General features: G+C 42.7%; 6 protein-coding genes across 6 annotated transcripts; all 6 read right to left on the reverse strand.

The window, feature by feature from the left end:
* Positions 1-16: 16 nt before the first annotated feature.
* Positions 17-2,343, reverse strand: F4817DRAFT_328885 (mitochondrial carrier). Its single transcript, XM_049302194.1, has 5 exons — positions 1,704-2,343; positions 1,294-1,626; positions 917-1,195; positions 710-846; positions 17-659 (listed from the first exon to the last, which is right to left on the reverse strand). Exons 1-5 carry the CDS (start codon positions 1,710-1,712, stop codon positions 425-427), a joined length of 993 nt encoding a protein of 330 aa, XP_049162008.1. The 5' UTR covers positions 1,713-2,343; the 3' UTR covers positions 17-424.
* Positions 2,344-3,238: 895 nt separating this feature from the next.
* On the reverse strand, positions 3,239-5,166 carry F4817DRAFT_328889 (RNA-binding domain-containing protein; the record flags this gene model as incomplete). The annotated part of the gene is made up of 5 exons (XM_049302195.1): positions 4,857-5,166; positions 4,444-4,500; positions 4,290-4,389; positions 3,864-4,227; positions 3,239-3,810 (listed from the first exon to the last, which is right to left on the reverse strand). Coding segments are annotated over exons 1-5 (650 nt in total), but the record flags the coding sequence as incomplete, so codon positions are not given.
* An 811-nt stretch (positions 5,167-5,977) lies between these two features.
* Positions 5,978-9,401, reverse strand: F4817DRAFT_328894 (MBOAT family protein). Its single transcript, XM_049302196.1, has 8 exons — positions 8,295-9,401; positions 7,986-8,226; positions 7,806-7,927; positions 7,683-7,749; positions 7,523-7,623; positions 6,834-7,445; positions 6,670-6,766; positions 5,978-6,602 (listed from the first exon to the last, which is right to left on the reverse strand). The coding sequence occupies exons 1-8, from the start codon at positions 8,724-8,726 to the stop codon at positions 6,265-6,267; spliced, it is 2,010 nt and encodes a 669-aa protein (XP_049162010.1). The 5' UTR covers positions 8,727-9,401; the 3' UTR covers positions 5,978-6,264.
* Positions 9,402-11,217: 1,816 nt separating this feature from the next.
* Positions 11,218-13,999, reverse strand: F4817DRAFT_328895 (calponin homology domain-containing protein). The gene is made up of 4 exons (XM_049302197.1): positions 13,670-13,999; positions 13,401-13,611; positions 11,659-13,342; positions 11,218-11,596 (listed from the first exon to the last, which is right to left on the reverse strand). Exons 1-4 carry the CDS (start codon positions 13,690-13,692, stop codon positions 11,562-11,564), a joined length of 1,953 nt encoding a protein of 650 aa, XP_049162011.1. The 5' UTR covers positions 13,693-13,999; the 3' UTR covers positions 11,218-11,561.
* Positions 14,000-14,633: 634 nt separating this feature from the next.
* On the reverse strand, positions 14,634-15,664 carry F4817DRAFT_285038 (uncharacterized protein). The gene is made up of 3 exons (XM_049299587.1): positions 15,567-15,664; positions 15,292-15,476; positions 14,634-15,235 (listed from the first exon to the last, which is right to left on the reverse strand). Exons 2-3 carry the CDS (start codon positions 15,431-15,433, stop codon positions 14,892-14,894), a joined length of 486 nt encoding a protein of 161 aa, XP_049162012.1. The 5' UTR covers positions 15,434-15,476; positions 15,567-15,664; the 3' UTR covers positions 14,634-14,891.
* A 1,658-nt stretch (positions 15,665-17,322) lies between these two features.
* Positions 17,323-18,587, reverse strand: F4817DRAFT_328901 (uncharacterized protein; the record flags this gene model as incomplete). Its single annotated transcript, XM_049302198.1, has 3 exons — positions 18,155-18,587; positions 18,000-18,092; positions 17,323-17,946 (listed from the first exon to the last, which is right to left on the reverse strand). Coding segments are annotated over exons 1-3 (455 nt in total), but the record flags the coding sequence as incomplete, so codon positions are not given.
* Positions 18,588-19,205: the final 618 nt, after the last annotated feature.

Here is a 19,205-nt window from a genome sequence, read left to right on the forward strand (position 1 = left end):
ACGACAGTGAGATCATATGAACATAAGACCAGTTTCTAATTAATTTCAGATTTTTATTTCTATGTAACTATCGCCCTGAAGCCATATCTCCAAAAGAAGGGTGACCTCGCCCTCTCATGCAGGTAGTCATCTTTCAGTATACATATACAACATGATGTTGTTTGGGGTCTATCCTGTCGGAGTTCATAGCCTTCTCTACTAACTAAACAGGGTCTTTTGTGCTCTCTATGTCTATCTACCTTTCCCTGTTTAACGCGTCCGATCCACTGTCCTGCATGCTGCAGCTCTTTACCGTGGTGCATCAACGCCATCCCACTAGAAATCCCGCACGCATAAATGGTGCACATCTGGAGGTAGTCAAGTACAATCTGGATATAATCCAGTACGGATGAAGGGAACCGGCTACTGCCATGCGTCTTCTCGGTTATAGATCCACTGGTTCGGGCTTTAAGCCGACCAAAAAGTCTCGAGTGACTTCGAAGCTAAGCCAGTTGGCGGCCATGCTGGGGGCGACCTTGAGTAAGTTCGGAATGAGACCCTTATATAGGCCCTTTGGTCCTTCCTGCGATATTATCACCCTAACAGCGTCTCCTATCGACTTGTATTTGTAGCCCATGCCAGACATGGTGTTGATTTGAAATCTTCGCCGCAAGACATCACTATGCACATATTAGACAACCAGAACTTGAAAGCTGGGAGACATACTCACAATGGATAAGTGCATGTCTGAGCAACGGCGCCCGATACGGCGCCGGCTAGCAGCTTCCGTGCTGCGCTGGGGTGTTGGTCACCCTCAGGTGTTAGATACTTGCGGACGAATTCATATGTCATGAAATTCAGCCCTACCTAAGAAACCATTAGTCTTCTCGTGCCATATTAAACAGATCACGCCTGTAAGGCGCATATCAAAGCTTACGTATGGTGCTACTCCTGCGATTGTAGGTATTATACCGCGGTACAAAGCAGGCACACCGCCCTCTTGCTTATACATCACAGCCATTGTAGACCACATACCCGGGAGCTTGTCCTTTGGCGTATTGCTGAGCGCGGCAAACGACGCCGATTGGATTGATAATCGAGTCCGTACGATATCGAGCGGATATGTAAAGAAGACTGAGGTGATGCCCGCTAAGCCGCCACACACAAGTCTCTCGAGGGGGGATAAAGGAGCGTTTGGGTACTTCTCGAAGAAGTGCTACAGCTAGTGTTAGCCAAACTAGCCTATAGTTGTTTTCAATATATGAAGCTTCGACTGGGTTGTAATAAACCAAGTAGCTCTAGTAGCTAACTTACCCTTTTGTAGAGGTTATAGCTGCCGAACTGCACTGCGGAATAAGGGACGATGCGAACGCAATTGGTTCCGTTACCAGCCATAAAACCCCTCCAACCTTCTTCCTTCCACATCTTAGCAAGCGCCTTGCCTACCGATAGCTTGTATTCATTGCGGCCGGCGCTTTGCACCTGAAAGAGAATTTTCAGGCGCTCGAGAGGAGATACGACGGTTCGCGATACGGCACCAGCAACACCACCGGCGCAGAAAGCAGCGGTCACCGGCTGGGAGAAGAAGTCCTTGAGTTGGGAGTTTCTATTCTCACTGGCATCATTGGCCTTGATATCTTCCGAGCTCTAGAGGATTTGAGTCAGCTACCGGATGGGACTCATCAGCGCAAAGGCGGGTCGTTGTGAAAGTGAGATAGACGTACAGCGGCCATGTTGGAACTTCGGCCGGGCGAACGCGGGAGAAGTCGAGCGACGTAATAACGAAAGACAGGCGGTGTATAATCCGCACGGGGCTGAAGTAGGAGGCCGAGAAGTTTGCGCGCGGCTGATGCTTGGACATGTATATCGGGAACTAAGGATACCTAGGTAGTCTTTGAACACGACTACACCAACAAACAACAATGCAAGTTTTATCGAAAAGCTCTTGACGATTCGGGCGACATAGTCGAGCTTGTAGGACGGGCTATCGAGGGCATAGGTAACGGCGGTAACTGCGCGGAATCTCGAAGTACCCTTTGCCTTGCGCAAGGATGTCGCTCTACGTATCGTCGGGTCAGATCATCGAATTGACCAAAGTACACGGAGTACTCATGATCGTTTACCTCCTAGATATATACTCGAGGTTGATATTACTTTATAACAGGAGGGGGTTAAATATGAGTATGCAGCGTGTTACTTGAAATGTGAGATGTAAAAAAGGACCAAGAGAGAGGAGAAGCGAAAAATAAGAATAGAGCTAGAAAATTTAGCTATGAGGGTTAGATGGTAGAACGTAGGTAGCTACTACCTAGGTAGAGTACGTAAATGCATTAGTTTTAAGGTAAGACGGGACCTTACAATAGGTTCAAATAGGTTTAAAGTAATCAAGTCGGCCAGTCGGAGCTTTGAGAAAATTATTGGTCTTAGGGGGGAGCCGGTCACCCGCCGGGCTCACCTGGGACTTTCGGGTACTAACTATTGAGCTTCAAGTGACCTATAAGTTGTCATTTGCTACCTACATAGGTACCTAACCTAGTTATATGAAAATATTTCGATGTTTCCCATTTCTTTGAGTCTACCTAAAGTACACGCATAGAAATAGTAGACACACTTTAGTAAAAATGTGCTACATAAAGAATAAATATTCTTAAGACTTGGAGCATAATAAGGCTGTCTGATCTACATACGTAGGTACTGCTAGGTATGTTAGTAGGTTAGGTATGTATTAGAGGAGCGGTAAAGAAAGGAGCAGTATGGAATACAAATTGAAAATTTAAAAAGGGGCCCTGGCATTGCTTCGTGCATTAGTTCTCACTGATTAGTTCTGTATATTACAGACATGCTAAAGCGAGCCCCCTTTCTTCCCGTTCCCTTCCTTTGTTTGTACCTCGAGGGCTTCTCCACAGAGCCTAGATAAAGCCGAAGAGAAACCAATACATACAATCAAGTCCATGTCAGCTTTGGAGATTTTCTGCACGGGATACTACAGTGTATCATATATGACGTGACTCGGCATAACCAAGATGCAGCCCATGGCCATTCCATGTCGGAAAAAAAAATACATAGGATCTTCATCTAAATACATAGGTACCTACCCATCGCTTGGTTGGTTGTTGTTCCCCAATATCTACCTATAACACGCAGCAACGTTCATATTAATGAGCTCCTTATATAGCGTGCATAAATTTTACAGGTACAAAGATTGAAAGCTTCTAATTGATGAAACTTGTTTCTACCACAGCTATTCCGTATGTATTAGGTAGACAAAGTTAAAAGTAATCATTCTTATTAGTATAATCATCTAACCCTTCTCGTATCAAACACGGCCAATTGACCTGTATAGCTGCTGGAACGAAGTCTGATGACCTTCCAACATACGTAGATTACCATTAATTAAACAACACAAATCTGCAAAAACCAACGAAGCTCGTTTTTCACTAATGATGCACAGGATCAAAGTGAATTTGCTCTAAACTAATTGATTAGGAACATATCCCTCTAGGCGCATCATTTGCTACCTAACCGCCTTGACCTTATGATTATCGCTCCTCTCGAGGGAACCTAAATCTTCTCGGTAGTATCAAATGCATCATCTCGGAATTCAGCCTCTCCGCCAGTTGTACACAGGATCATGGGCCAGTCGATTGAATCGGAACTAGAATATGAGCGAAAGCCAGTGTAAAAACGCAAAGCCAAACACCCGTGCAACAAAGGAGAGTTCTATTTCACACGTTGCGGATGCAACCCACTGCTGAAGAGGTAAGATAGCCAGGTATACTTATCACTCAGCAACGTCCAAGTCGTCGTGTTGAGGAGGAGGACTGTCGACAGCTGGATCCAATGTTAGTTAGAAGTCTCTCTACAGATGCGGCTATGAAACTCACCTTTACGATCATCACCGTTAGTGCCGTTATCACGGCGGTCGCGGTCGTCTCGGTCATCACGATCGCGGTCACTAGGTAAGGGTGTAAGCTCCGACTTAGCAGGGACCTTGGGTGAGCTAGACGGGGATTTGTACCGAGGATCCGGGGAACGAGAACGGTCGCGGGTATCACGGCGTTCACGATCATAGTCGCGATCACGGTCTCGGTCACGACGGTCGTCCTTCCTAGGAGAATAGTCGCGTGTGCTGCGGCGAGGGGAAGGCGAACGACCGCGACGAGGAGATCGGCCTCCACGGTCACGCCTGCTGTCGCGGTCACGACCACTGTCGAAACGCCAAGATGCGGACGGAGGAGTGCGGGCCCACTATATACTCGTTAGCTGACCGCGTCTAAAGGAATTGGGCTGTAATCCTAAGGATAGCTTACCTCAATCTTTAGAAGATCGTCACGGCCGATACGCTTGTTATGCATCTCGTGGTACGCATCATCAGCGTCACGACGATCCTCATACTCCACAAAAGCGAACCTGCCATTCTGATTAGGTCATGCGACAATTTACCAATTAGGATGCTCAACTTACAATCTGCTGCTAGCAGATCTAGGGGCTGGAATGTCACAACGGACAAGACGGCCATAGCTAGATAGATAGATATGATGTCAGCAATCCCCGCAACAAAGTGAAGACTTTCCCAAAATGATTAATGATTTGCATCGATTGCATGAAGCTTCGAAATCCCATCGCGATGGTCAAGGGACGTGGAACGATGCATCTCAAGATGCCATACGACCGCTCGATCGAAGGAGATGGGAGGCTGAGATGGACACGGAGGACGTGGAGGGCAGAAGCGTAGGTTAAGAAGACGAATCGAGGACTCGAACGAAGCCGAGAACGACGAAGCGAGGTCGGGGTGAGGACGAGGAGAAGGCAGGTGACATCGGACACCGCATCCGTAGGACGGTCGATCGATTCACCGACGAGGATAATGGACATACCGTTCGAATTCGTAGGCGAGGTCGCGAGCACGCGTGCCATGGCTAAAGCCAGTCACGTAGAGAGTAGTACCTCCTCGAGACATTATAACGGCTTGATGAGGAGTAAATAATTAACGAGAAAGCTGAGAGAAGCTCTAGAGAGGATTAGATGTGTAGATAAATCAACCTTGATGATGGAAGGCAAAAATTTGATTTGAAAAATATCGCGTGTCGGGGGTGTTGAAGTAGCTCCCCAGCAACCCAGTGATGGATGGAGTTCGTCAGATGGTTAAGGTTGTCAATGGTTAGCCGACAAATAAAATTTGTTTTTCAAAGGAGACGGATCATCTTCGGAAGAACAGCTTGCTAGGTATGCTTTGACCACAGTGTAGACAAATGGAGAAATGCATACTGTACAATTAGTGATATAATGACGTAGTTTGCTGCCTGTCAATGGAATTGTACGGTAGGTACTTCCGTGAACGTTCTTACTGATCATGTAGCATCAAACCTTAACCTATGAGCATGTTCCTACCTCACGTGCCTAAGTTCGTATCCCATTGAAAGAACACCACCCAACTCGCGGTTACCCCCAGATGGGGATTCACATGCATCCCATCTCCAATACTAGCTTTTGTTCCTATTTGCTGCGAAACACATATTTGCAGGTTCGATTGGCTACGAATATCCAAACCACCAAGCCCGGCTTGAAGCAAGCATCCAGATTGAGGAACACCACTGCGTCTACCACTACATCTACATTGCATGGTGTTGCTCATCATACGTAGATTCGGTCTACTCTTACGTAGCCCACGTTGACCACGCTGTTCTTCCAACAGGCTTGTAACACAATGAACACATTGCTTACCATCTAGGAATGATCTGTAGCGCATTCTTACTACCAAAACTGCAAAACTTGCTGTGTGTTGCATAAGAGCTGCATGGGACTATAGAATAGAAGACCACAAAGGGTCGTATGCATGCAGACATGAAACCTGGGGTCTCTCAATATCTCTCCTATAGGTCAAATTTAGTGTTCGCCCTGCAATACCTCCCATCATTAAACCCAAGTGACTAGCTACCTGTTGGAGAACTTCCGGTTGGTCCACCATAAATGTCATTTGCAAGTTGGGACTAGTGAATGATCTAATGTTAATCATTGAGTAATACAAGGCAAATATTGCAATATCAGTTACATGAGAACTCTAACCTAGTAATTTACAAGATAATCAATGTTTACACACTATTTATCACCTACTTTACCGTAATCGTGACCTCGATCCAACACGCTATCTTTGGTGTATAACGCTCTAAACTCTAAAAGCCCTAAAATTCCTCTTCAGAACAGCTCGCCCTCCTATTCGCTTGTTTGCCTCTCTCCTCTACTTATATCCCCAAAGAGCCAAGCACCCAACCAACAACCATTCATTCAAAGAATCAGATACAAACTACATAGCAAACTCGGTCCTGTAAAAATACCAATCCAGAATATGATATTTCCAACTGTTGGCTGGCCGCGAAGCCACTTCGTCCGGCTGAGCCGCACAAGCGGGAGCTGGGACATCTGGAGGATAAGCAGGTACCCGCGTAGTTTCTTAAAGATACACCACATGACGAGCTCATGAATGCAAGCCGAGAGGAAGAAAGTAATGAGTGTCGCAGTGTGTTTATTTACACGCATGGATGATATCGAGCTGTGATACACGTGCCGCAAGAGAAAGTTGTGGACCGGTCGGTTCCAGTCGCGAGCGTACTGATCCCATGAGACTGCTTCGATGTTAGTATTACAGATGTATGCTGATTGAAACGGAATGAATGATCAATGATAACATACCGCTGTTCCACCACGTATCGTAGAAGCTTCGGTCCGCAAATAACGTGAGTTCCGCAAGGATGTTGAGAACAGTCTCCCAGATGAGATACCAAGCTAACTAATGGCGAAGAGTAAGCGGAAGCACAACTAGGTAATATAAAATGAACTATAGCCATAGGACTCACCATATACTCCATCATGAAAGGAAAGGCAAGGTCGCTGAGTATCCATGGAAATTCGCGGAATCTTTGCGTAGTTGTCCAGCCTATTTCCTTCATGTGGATCGCTCTCATTACAACAGGATAAATAAACGCTTGAGAAATCATGATCATGACGAATATGACACCGAAAAGAGCACAAGCTTTTTCAGCCACGTAGTACCAGTTGATCCTCTCGGACCTGGGATACTCCAATTCATAAACGACGGTGGGTAGTACGATATATTCGTAGTGGTTCAAGATGGTAAGGTTATTTGGATAATAATGTGTAGGATCCTCCGCTTTGCCCCTGAGTTCATCTGCGAGAGCGTCGACTTCCCACTTGATGAGCCTTTCGAACACATGAAGCTGCTCTATGTCGAGTGGTTCTGCCGCTTCAATAGCGCAGGAGATGCTCTCCATGTTATTTTGGTCAGTAGATCCGGTCTTTGATAACGAAAACCGCCTCTCACGGTACTCACCCGCCGATGGCGGATAAGCGAGATGCGACGTAGAGAGAGCCGAAACCCTTGGTCTCGTTTGCGAAGGCGATGTCACGGGCGATATATTCTCTAACTGTTTCAATTTAAGGAGTAGACTCTAATTAAATCGAGAAGTTAGCACCTTGGTCATGCTTGCTGGATCACTTAGACGAATATTAAATTATAAACACCAACCTGTCGTTTCTTGTAGAGGGATGAAAGGTGGCCATTATAGAACGCATATGAATGTTGCTTCATCAACATGACAAGACCATGAAGAACAAAGAATACGGTATCTTTAATAATTAAAATCAATTAGTATATGCGCTTCGTCTTGAGTAGGAGGCTTACTCACGTGTCCACGGCCAATCCCTCACAAGAGTAAGGCCAACCGCACCCGCGATAAACAGGGTTTGCCAGATCTACGGGACTATGGGTTAGAAGAAGTTCATTTGTAAAAGCCGTGACAAGAACTTACGTTTTGCAATATCCAGCCAGACCGTTTCCAGTCAATATAGTTGAGGAAAACCAGACGTTGGATTACCAAGCTCACTCCCGTCAGAGCACACATGATGCCGTCGGAGAATAAAAGTACAATAACTACATTGGCAGTTAATCGTTTTATATTACGAAGTATCGAGGATCAAAGCTAACTCACCATCTCTTTTAAACATGGTTTTCATAATCTCATTGGTACCGAGTGGGTTCCCGGTTTTCCTCCAATTATCAGCAGCCATCTTAACGATCAAGAAAAACACCGAAATCCAGAAGAGGACATAAAAGCCTTGAAACGGGCTGTTTGCTGCATCCTGGTTTTGCCTGTCGAAGGCCGAGAATTGCCTCGTGAAGACCATATCCCGTAGCTTTTCGCGTCGTCCCGGCAATCCTTTTTCTTTCTCCTGTAACTACCTAACATTAGTGCTGTTCATGAGCAAGGCGGATAAGTACCAGAAATGTGTCGACTTGCTCTTTCTAAACCCCGTCTTAATATCTCACGAAGTTCTGCATCGTCACTGGCCACCACGTAGGTTTTCTTCCCCTTGCTTGTAGAAGTATATTTAGGTAAACCATGGAGAAGCTGTTCAGAACTCGACTTCTCATTTAATCTCGGGCTCTCCAAGTGCAAGATATCAGGCGTTTCCGAGGCTGAGTTATCATAAGAATTGGATTCTGATTTGCGTCGCAATAAGACTGAGTGTGGATGTGTGTCCGTAGCTTCAATGCCCGAATCGCTGTTACTATCTGACGGCGTATCTGGGATGCGATGTACAGCTTTCAATGCCTCGGCTAAAGCAACTGGATGCTGTGTCTCGCGCCTTGAATGTACGCTATGGATGTCTGTATCCATTGCAAGATGATCTCGACTCTGCGAAGCCGCATGAGGCTCTTCAGTAGACATATTTTGAAGGAAGGCAATGAGGTTGAACCACAATATCTAGCCTCCCTTTTTAATGACGGAATAGAGTTAACTAATAGCAATCGACCGTAGGCCTTAGGAACCCAGCACAGCCGATAGGAGGATTATGCTGATAGAAGGGAGGCTGAATGGAATTGACAGATTTTATATTAGGTATCAATTGAGGCTCGGAGTGAGATGATTTATTTATAAGGTTAGATAGGTTAGATAGGTTAGATTCCCATTATCTCGTGCACTCGGATCAATCGTATCGAGAATCGCCACCTAGCTTAAGCACGGCCGGTGCAACCAGGCTAATCCACTAAGTTTTGAGCAACGAAAGATTCCGTCGAACCCGGTTGGAGCCTGATGACATTGAAATTGGTACGGTCGATGCCGTTCGGCGTCGATCTCACTCTTCCAGATAGATGATCCTCTAATACGCCGAGGTATAATATTTTCTACAAGGTGCCGTTCCACACAAGACAATGGAGAAGGCTCGGTTGTCAGCAATCATTGCGGGAACCCGACATAAAAATGGAATCTTTGTCTTCATTCCTCCATTCTTAGGGGAAAAATTAGGGAAAGAAAAGAGAATATGGCTGAAGAGGCGTTAGCATCGGATAGCAGGAACGTAAATATTCGACATAATGAAATTATAAATCTTCCCATAAAAACAACCTTAACGTTAAATAAAAGATAATAATAGTTATATATATATAATATATATATAGCTTTTAGGTATAAGCCGCTTTTAAATATTAAGGAAAAACGTAAAGCTTACCAAAATTAGCTATAAAAGTAATAAAAGCTAATTAATATTTTTTAAATGGTATAATTAATGCGTTGTTTTTATATTATAAACCATTTAACTAATAAATAACCGTTATATTACTTATATTTTTACATTATTTCCATTTTAAATAGCTTTTACTAATAAATAATATATACGCTTTTCCTAGTTTTAAATTATTTCGGATAAATATATATATATATAAAAAATATATTTCTATATATTTTTATATAAAAATTTATTTATATATATTATTTAATAATAATTATAATTACAATTATAAGTTATAAGTTATAAATTATAATATATAATTAATTTAATTAATAAATTATATATTTTTTAAATAAATTAAATATATTACATATTATAAATATATATATAAATTTATAATTATAAAATATAAAATAATTTATACGTTAAAATAATATATAATAATATTATATAATTGCGGTTTAAACAAAAAAACCGTTTAAAATAAAAACGATATAAAAATGTAAACGGCGTAATAACCGTTTATTGGTTAAAATTATATTAATATAGTTTATTTTAATTTAATGTTTAAAATATTTAATATATTTTAACCGTAAATAATAATATTACTATTTAAATATTTAAATTATTTAATTTTTTAAATGTAAAAATTAAAAATTACTTTTTACATTAAATAAAATAAATATAAGTTATATTTAATAAGCGGTATATATGCGGTTATTATTACCTTTTTTATGACGTTAAAGAAGTTTTTATGGGCAAAATGGCGGGGCGTTATTACATTATTATAATGTTATACCGTATATTTTAACGTTAAATAGGGGATAATAATAATTATATATATATAATATATATACAACTTTTAAATATAAGCCGTTTTTAAATGTTAAAGAAAAACGTAAAACTTACCAAAATTAACCGTAAAAATAATAAAAGTTAATTAATATTTTTTAAATGGTATAATTAATATGCCACTTTTATATTATAAACCATTTAACTAATAAATAGTTATTATATTACTTATATTTTTACGTTATTTCCATTTTAAATAACTTTTATTAACAAATAATACGTACGCTTTTTTTAATTTTAAACCGTTTTAAATAAATATATATATATATAAAAAATATATTTTTATACGTTTTTATATAAAAATTTATTTATATATATTATTTAATAATAATTATAATTATAATTATAAATTATAAGTTATAAACTATAATATATAATTAATTTAATTAATAAATTACGTATTTTTTAAATAAATTAAATATATTACATATTATAAATATACGTATAAATTTATAATTATAAAATATAAAATAGTTTATACATTAAAATAATATATAATAATATTATATAACCGCAGTTTAAATAAGAAAATTATTTAAAATAAAAACAATATAAAAATACAAACAATATAATAGTTATTTATTAATTAAAACTATATTAATATAACTTATTTTAATTTAACGTTTAAAATATTTGGTACATTTTAATTATAAACGATAATATTACTACTTAAATATTTAAATCATTTAATTTTTTAAACGTAAAAATCAAAAGCCGTTTTTTATATTAAATAGGATAAATACGGGCTATATTTAATAAGCGGTATATATGCAGCTATTGCTACCTCCCCTATGACGCTAAGGTATTTTAAAGGTATATTGGTAACCTACTATACCTAGGAGGTACCTAACACTACCTCATTACTTGCCTCCTGGAAAGGTAACAACTATAAATTAATCTAACGTAAGAATGTGTCTGCACCCTCCTTCTCCAAGTACTACGAACTACATGTGACCTATTATAGGTACATGACCTTCTTAAGCTTACTAATCCCGAAAGAAATCACTCATAATGCGAGATATTCATTTTTCTAGTTGATACGAGATAGTTGGATGAAAACTGTATTCGGAATTTGGGCAAGGCTAACAAGCCATTCAGTAAGCTAACTAACACATATCGTCGTCAAATCCCCAACTTTTTTAATCCGAAGTAACCTAGGCCCTTTGCGCACTTCTTTCGCAAGAGAATTAAAACCCCTCAATCTACTGCATCTTCTCGTGAGTCGCCATAAGCGAGCCTGTAATTATTAGTTAGTCACTGCTCCTACACTCAAAAGGTTTATAAACTGGGTTGTCTTACCGATGAAAGTAGTAACTAATCTGCTTCGGACCTGGCAGATATCTTCAGGCACTAGCCAGATCGTTGCTCCCATCTTTCTGGCGATGCTAATGCTAAGCTTAGCATTCAAGTATGCTTCTTCGTCGGTTCGTCCAGGCGTGACAAGGTCGTAGTCGACATAACTGCTCTTCATACCGTTCAGAACGTCTAAGAAGAAGATACCACTGCCAATAGCGGGATCTTTGAACGACCGAACTGATGAATTCCGGCCCCCCTTTCGGGACATGTCATTCGCCCATCTTACCATCTCTGCGTCGGTCATCTCCCGCTTCCCAAGACGTTGCGCTAGAGCCGAAAGTGTGAGAGTAATATCCTTTCGCATGAGCTGCCAGACAAGGCCCAGCGTGAGCATTTTATTTCCATCAGTGATGTCCGCTCCTTGAATACCAACTAGCGAGAAGCCATTCTGCTTGCCAAGTTCAACGGCGTAATTAGTGTTCTCGACGGCTTTGAACCTCATCAACTCGGCGCCGCTTGCCGCCCTCTTGTTCACATGTCTCCAGTTCACCGAGCCCTTGATAACCTTGTCGTAGGCCTGAAGTAGAACGGTACCGTCGCAAAGGTCATCGAAGAAGGAGACTACAGCTGGTTGTACGTCCAGACTGTTCAACCACAATGTGAATACTCTGGCTTCTCGTTCACCTTCGGCATCAAAGTCTTCCACCTGCTGCTTTTCTTCCTCGGTAATCGGGTCTAGGGCTGGATGGGTGTTGAACAAATTAGCAACAAAAGCTAGGTTGAGCTTAGGGTTTCCTGCTACGAGGGAGCTTGGTGTCAAGAACTTCCTGCAGCTCAGTTTATCGGCGTCGACCAGTACCTCCTCTGCTCGTTGTAATAGATCGCGTGTTTGAAGAGGAGCTCTGCTACAACCGTAATCCTTTCCAATTTGCGCCAGAAGAACTGCATAGTTCTCCCCATCCTTTACGTCGCTCGAGAAATTGCTAACTCGGCGATGCCAGCCAGCTGCGTTAAGATGATAGTTGAACCATCGTAGGAGGATTTGCTCGGGAGGTAAGCGTAGAAACTGCTCTAGCGTCTCGTCTTCTTCAAGCAGTCTATAGAGCTCAGGGTGAAGTTTAATATCAATCTTGCCTAAGAGACCTCTCCGAATAATCTGCCAGATTAGACCTAGAATGAGATGTTCTCGGACTTCGATGATATCACCGCTACCAATATTGACGACTGAACAGCCGATACCTTTTGCAGATTCTATGACAATGTTGTTGTTCTCTGTCATATGGAACGTATTCAACTTTTTGACCTTCCTGCCGGGGACATTCAGAACACGCTCGTCGATGGTGTCGGGAACGCTGTCATTGATAAGTTTGGCTAGCACCAACCCGTCTTTGCACTCGTCGAACATCTCGAAAGTGTCTGTCGGGAAGGGCAATCGACTCCCTATATCGGGGTCGCCGGCTAAGACAGCATTAATGTGGCGGGTAAATTCGGTTCGTTCATCTTCGTTGATGGTATGAGTGATATTGGCACTGGAGCCTTGGACGTGAATCTTGCCGATGCTTCCTTTGGAGGAATGCCCTTGTCCACCTGTTCTTTGAGATACAATGCCAGCAGGAGCAACCGGCGCAGCACCCCCAGTGTTCATACGCCGTTGCGCAGGTGAGGATTCGCGCAGTTTAGCGATTAACTAGACGTATATTAGAACTGGAGGCTTAGCATCGTCCGTGTAACCTAATGTGACTTACGCCGACATAGTCTTCGAGTTCAACTCTTCGGGAAGCATCGAGCTCAACTTCTCTTAAAGCCTGTCTAACGACATCGTAAGGCTGTCGCTCGCTTTGCTGGGTAGCCTTGATGGCGGTAGCCTCGTCAATGTAGCCCTTATCGTCGACGTCGAGCCTGCGGAAGGCATCGGTAAGGCCGAATATGTCGCCTTGTTCGAATTGAGGAAATTTCCTAACCGCCGTCAGTTTCGCAAGCTCTAAAGTAGGGATTATTGTGTGTGATAGTTTACCTCTGAAGCTTAAGAACGTTCATGACTAATAGAGCTGATCTTCAAAGGCTGGCGAAAATTGTTCTTGATTGGACTAGAAGATCTATCGACAGAACACGATCGTGAAGCGTTGACTTTAAGGGGTTTTATAATATACGAATATGTAGTTTCGAATAAGCCGGTTAGGAGCTCTTAACTCGAAGGGTGGCTAGGCAGGCAGCTATAGATAATAACCGAGGACCTTCCAGAGGCTCAAATTATGTTTCCGAAGTTAGGCTACCTCCAGATGTAGATTGTTAGGATGTGAGTTGAGTGGAAAGCTTGGAAGCGCGGGCTAAAGCTGCGTGTAGATGGAAGTTCGGTGGGGGAGGGGAGAAGCGCCGACTGGTACGGAATACACACTGATGTAATTTCATGCTCCTTAGCCTTGGCATCCTTGGCAAAGCCACCGCCACAGTCACTTGCGTAACATTCAACGTAAGTAAGATTACGTAAAGGCGCTGTCCACGGGTCACATTTTAAGGCAGCATTCAATTTTAATGCTTCGTGAATATTTATCAGGCTGCCTAACTGAGCTCTCGTCATCGCAATGTTATACCTATGCCCAACGAAACAATTACATTCAATCTAGGACTCGGTGTATACGACAACTGCCAAGACAGATGATTCGACAACTTTCTCTACGTGAAACTGGTCATTTGAAGAACGTAAGGTTTTATAATTATTAATGATTAGTATTATAGGTTGTCATGCCTAGTCAATCAAGTTATCATGACATCGGCAATCAACATCTATCTTGTCTATGTATAAGAACGACTATAGTCTAAGCTTACGACCTCACTCTCATGAGACATATAAGCCGGGAGGGCTAGGTATAGATCCACCAATTGATGGTCCCTCCTCAATCTCATCTTGTGATCGACGTTCAAGATGATCCTTTCAGCAGGGCATATGTGGGTTTGATCCGACGTTCAGGTTCGGGTAGTTGAGATCTATTAAGGGCGTGCTTCTCGACTCATTCTAGCATAGGAAACTGAATAGACTGGACCACTATGCGAGGGTGATTTGCGACCGACCATCGAGATCATCTCGGTCAATAGGTTGTACGCCGTTATCGCCAACGAACCATCCACGTCCGCGACACAAGTGTTTGCTTCCCGGACCACGTCGATGACCCGACATCAAGTACGCCAAGATGTCGTACCTGACACATCACCGTGCACTACCCTAAAACTCCCCGCTGTTACGCTACACCGTAAATGGTATCGGGAGTGATCGTGAAGTTCATAAGCGGCGCTACGAATTGGTTGTACGACGCCACGGCCTTCCCAGTGTAGTTCCACCACGTCGACTGGACATCTAGGTCGGTGAACTTTACGCTCACTTGGATCTGAGGCTTGTGCGATGTTCCGTTGGCAGTGCCGTTACTCGGGAGGAGTTTCGCAAGGACAAGGTAGTCGGTTTCGGTTTCCTCGAGCGCTGTGCAGGCCCTATAGTTGGCGCCCTCGCCTTCTCCGCTACAGTACGCCTTAAACGAGGGTCTAGCCGGCCTCGACGAAGAACTTGCGGTACCGGTCACGTTGAAGTCTAAACAAACGAGTAAGTAAGAAAAACAGGGCTATCGAAAGCAGCAGGGGCCTTACCATAATGACATTCTCTCGCGCAACCAGCACTCCATCCTGTTACAGTCCATTTCCAGGGTGCGGCGGCGGCAGCAATTTGCATCACCGCCGCGGACGCAGAGGTGGCGCCGGCTACCGTAGTTAAGAGGGAAGAAATACGCATCTTGACGACTATTAGGTAAATAGAGTACTAGGTAAAGTTGAGTCTATGAGGTATTTAAGTTATCAATCAAATCGAGTTGACGTAGATGGAAAGAAGTTGATTTTACGCAGGCTTCTTAACGTGGGAAAGGTACCTTCTAAATTGAATACCTAAGAGGAGGTCCCTGAGATTTTAAATAACAAATGTACTGAATTGACCAAAACTAACGTGACAACCAGGCTTTGTCGAAACGTGACAAGACATTCTTAGTTCCCCTATGGGATTGTTTCTTTACAAGGACCATTATGAACCATTATTGAACCATTATGGACCTGACTAACTTGTGCAAGGTTGCAAGTAATATGGAGAATGTCTGTCAACATCCCTGTGGTTTCTAGTCGATCAGAGAGATTTTAACGTGCGTCATTGGAGAAGGACAAAAAGCCAAGCGCGATCGCGCTAGGTTATTATTATCCCCATACTGCCGATCTGTTCGTATGTGTTCGTATGGTAGGATTGGGCCCGAAAAGGCGAGATAAAAGGAGAAGACTTGAACTCCTTCAAGAGATAGGAGGTACTTTTGAAATACGAAAGGGGTAAGTTGCACAAGGGTACTCTTCTCGCTAGAGTCAACTACCGCTGGCCCCCCGAGTTACAAATTAAATACTTCTGCCGTGTACATTTCCTAAATTGTTCGGCCTCGGGACAGCGCAGGTTAATCCCGTTTATTGCTCTTGGATTCATGCAGCCATCGAGCACTAATGTTCCTATTATTACATACGTGCATATGTAGTGGCTTCGATAAGTCGTCTCGTGGCTCGATATTCATATGCACGATCTGAGACGGTTTAACATTGATCTTCCTAAAGAAAACATACATCCTACCTATTCTTACTGCCTAGAGGATGACGCGTATGCGTATAACATCGCTCTACGGGAATCAGATGCTGGCTGTTAGGGAATTATATTAAATGCGTACATGCGCTTCTTTGAATCTTGGCCATGTAAAACAACTACACGCATGTCTAACACTTTTCATATGTGTTGATTTTGTGGCTTAGTGATGTTTACTACAAATGGTAGTTATGAATAGTGACAACAACAGCTGGACGGGCAAACTAGATGCGCAAACACTTACACACTTGCCTATATCACTCGCCTACATCTTACTTCTTTGCGCCGGCCTAGGCATCGCTGACATTTTGTTAAAGCCCATTCTGCGCTGATGTGTTCAACCCTATTTGATGTTACCCAGCCATCGTGAAATACAAGCGCCAGCTAAGCTTGCTGTCAACGTTTCACAACTTCCAATATTAGGTATTCACTCTACTTGCACCCTCGCCTTACGCTTGACGTGGTCAATGATACGATTTAGTATGGTGACTCGAACATCGTTCAAGAAAGCTAGCTAAACTTCCATACGTGGTTTGTACTAACTGTTTGTCTTTACTGTCTTAATCACATAGGCACCTAAGGTTTTGGGATATCGTACGGATGGACCTATTTTTGCTTCTGATTCCTATAGTTTACTATTAATTGACTTGGAGACTTGAGTATGCGGGCACTATGGGGGCTAACTCGAGTAAAGGCGGCCGGTTACACGATTGTCATTACTTTAGTGAATAAATTTCTTTATCACTTAGGTCTTTATAGTGACTATAGCGGGTTGAAAGGAACTTTGCCATTCTTTCCCCAATTATAGCGAAGCGGACTGGAAGAAATAAAGACCTAACATGCACTTCCTGACTTGAAGGTCCATCAGTCCGATATTGCACTCAAGTAGCCCTGAGTTTATATTGGATGTTTTAGATACTGAAATATGTTAGCATGTTAATAAAATATTTCTGGCTTGTACAGAGAGATTCCTTATACGATCTACTATGGTGCTTTTGACTTATGAGTCTCTGTATGTGGACAACTTTAAATTTCTTGACTGTAGTTACGGTATTTCTTTCGCACCACTCTCTTTGTCTTCAGGCTTTTTATAGCAAGGGACGATTTAGGATCTTATATACCTTATCTGTGAGCATGCTCTACACGAGACGCCATGCTGAAAAACCACTGCGACCTTTCGACTAGTGATCGTTTCACCAGAATAAATACTAATAACGTGCGATACGCTCTTCCCGTAGCACAACATACGCATCGAATGCTTGCATGAAACATGTATGAGCGCGAGCTTTACTCATTGTAGGAGAAAGTCGGCGTTTATTCTTGGCATAGAGTTGAGAGTCATCATGAGTTCGTCTGTATGATAGTGACGCCTGTACCCATACCAATGTATGTAGACGTACAGTATGTCCCCCCACGATGGGCTGCATCAAGAATCTGCATCTGGGCCTATTTCCATCTCGTTATTTCAAGTCTGATTCTTACTAGAACTCCAAAATTTTCTAACGCCCCAATGTCATCGTTTTTAGAGAACTATCAATAGTGTCTGATCATCTTAAATGTGAGCAAAAACTATCAGCTAGTTTTACTTCGGACGCATAACGCAATGCCACATAAAGACAAGATCATTCCGATCCACGTATCTAATATTTAATCAGTAAATAGGTACGTCGATGTTATGATAATAATGACCTACCCCTACTTATAACCTTCTTGTCAACCCACCAATCGCCAAGTACTGTGAATAAGAAGGCTAATGTGTTTACGATTGGGACCGTCAAGCTCAATTCTGAGGCGAGGTGTTAGTATATCAAAACGCCGGCAGTATTAAGACGGAACCAGTCGACTCACCTGCTTGGCCGATGAGGAGGAAGAACCAAACACTCCCGGTCAAGTTGATCAGTAGTGGAACAGCATATCTCGGGTTCTTGAGTAGGTCAAGGACAGCAAAAAAAGCCCCGTAAAGTTTACTCTTGACCCAGCTTGCTTTTACATCGTCCCTTGCTAGTGTCGGATGAGCCGGTGGATTATGATCTTTGGCCGCACGGCGAATGAAGGGCGTCGTAAATCCCCAAGCAAGCCCGACAAGTAAGAAGCCAGCCACGTAGTTAATAGTCGGTGGCTGAGATAAAGGCTGGGAAGATGACATCTTGGGATATCGGTATGGAATACCGATAATGGCGAATTAATTACTGTGTTTAGTAAAGTCTAAAGTCAAGTAGGTAGTTAGTTGTAGTGTATGAATGGATGCTTAGAAGTTACCTGGTAGGTAGGTGCATTGCCAATCAGATGGGCGATTCTCCAAAGCTAAAAGCGGGACATGTCCCACATTTAAGTAATTCTCTCCTGTCAAGCCACACCGTAACTCCTAGAACTTAGGTGGTACGTACCTACATTATGTACATTTCTGAAGGCTTGAGTGTAACAACTCGGGATTGTATCACGGTTCTACCATACACCGTCATTAATATCTACAAAATGGATAAAGCCTACAAGTTAAAGAGTAGTACTAGGGCGAATAATTCCAATACCCTTATCTTAAGATCTATGGATCACTGTGAAGAGACTCCTTTTAAATTTGTTGATTCCCCGTCAACGTTGACCATTCAATAATGCTTTACGAGTCGGTATATGCATACTGGTCTAGACCGCCGTCTCGACAACTGGGTCGTTACGGCAGCCGGCAGCCGGCAGCATAGCCGGTCTAGTTCATACCTACATACTCTCAGGGTTGATATCAGGTCGCCCCGGTTGCTTTGCTTTTTGTCCACTCAATAGCATATCCTGCATACATAGCAACTCGGAACCCCTATCTTGGTCCAATCGTAAATCGCGGTTGACGAGCGAACTCTCGCAAAAAGGGGCACGGTTTAACGACATGGAGCTAGCCGTGACAACGATT

This window comes from Daldinia loculata (genome assembly GCF_022478755.1).
Source record: "Daldinia loculata strain CBS 113971 unplaced genomic scaffold F4817scaffold_8, whole genome shotgun sequence".
NCBI classification, from domain to species: Eukaryota; Fungi; Ascomycota; class Sordariomycetes; order Xylariales; family Hypoxylaceae; genus Daldinia; species Daldinia loculata.

Excerpts from the sequence above, each read along its gene's own strand:
- F4817DRAFT_328895 (XM_049302197.1), bottom strand. The coding sequence starts at position 13,692 with ATGAACGTTCTTAAGCTTCAGAG. Across the intron at positions 13,343-13,400 it reads AACTCGAAGACTATGTCGGC|TTAATCGCTAAACTGCGCGA; the intron begins GTAAGTCACATT and ends ATATACGTCTAG. Across the intron at positions 11,597-11,658 it reads ATTAGTTACTACTTTCATCG|GCTCGCTTATGGCGACTCAC; the intron begins GTAAGACAACCC and ends TAATAATTACAG.
- F4817DRAFT_328894 (XM_049302196.1), bottom strand. The coding sequence starts at position 8,726 with ATGTCTACTGAAGAGCCTCATGCGGCTTCGCAGAGTCGAGATCATCTT. Across the intron at positions 8,227-8,294 it reads TAAGACGGGGTTTAGAAAGA|GAGAAAGAAAAAGGATTGCC; the intron begins GCAAGTCGACAC and ends AGGTAGTTACAG. Across the intron at positions 6,767-6,833 it reads CTTTCATGATGGAGTATATG|TTAGCTTGGTATCTCATCTG; the intron begins GTGAGTCCTATG and ends CTTCGCCATTAG.
- F4817DRAFT_285038 (XM_049299587.1), bottom strand. The coding sequence starts at position 15,433 with ATGCGTATTTCTTCCCTCTTAACTACGGTAGCCGGCGCCACCTCTGCG. Across the intron at positions 15,236-15,291 it reads CGCGAGAGAATGTCATTATG|ACTTCAACGTGACCGGTACC; the intron begins GTAAGGCCCCTG and ends TCGTTTGTTTAG.
- F4817DRAFT_328885 (XM_049302194.1), bottom strand. Across the intron at positions 847-916 it reads TCGCAGGAGTAGCACCATAC|GTAGGGCTGAATTTCATGAC; the intron begins GTAAGCTTTGAT and ends ATGGTTTCTTAG. Across the intron at positions 660-709 it reads CAGACATGCACTTATCCATT|TGATGTCTTGCGGCGAAGAT; the intron begins GTGAGTATGTCT and ends ATATGTGCATAG.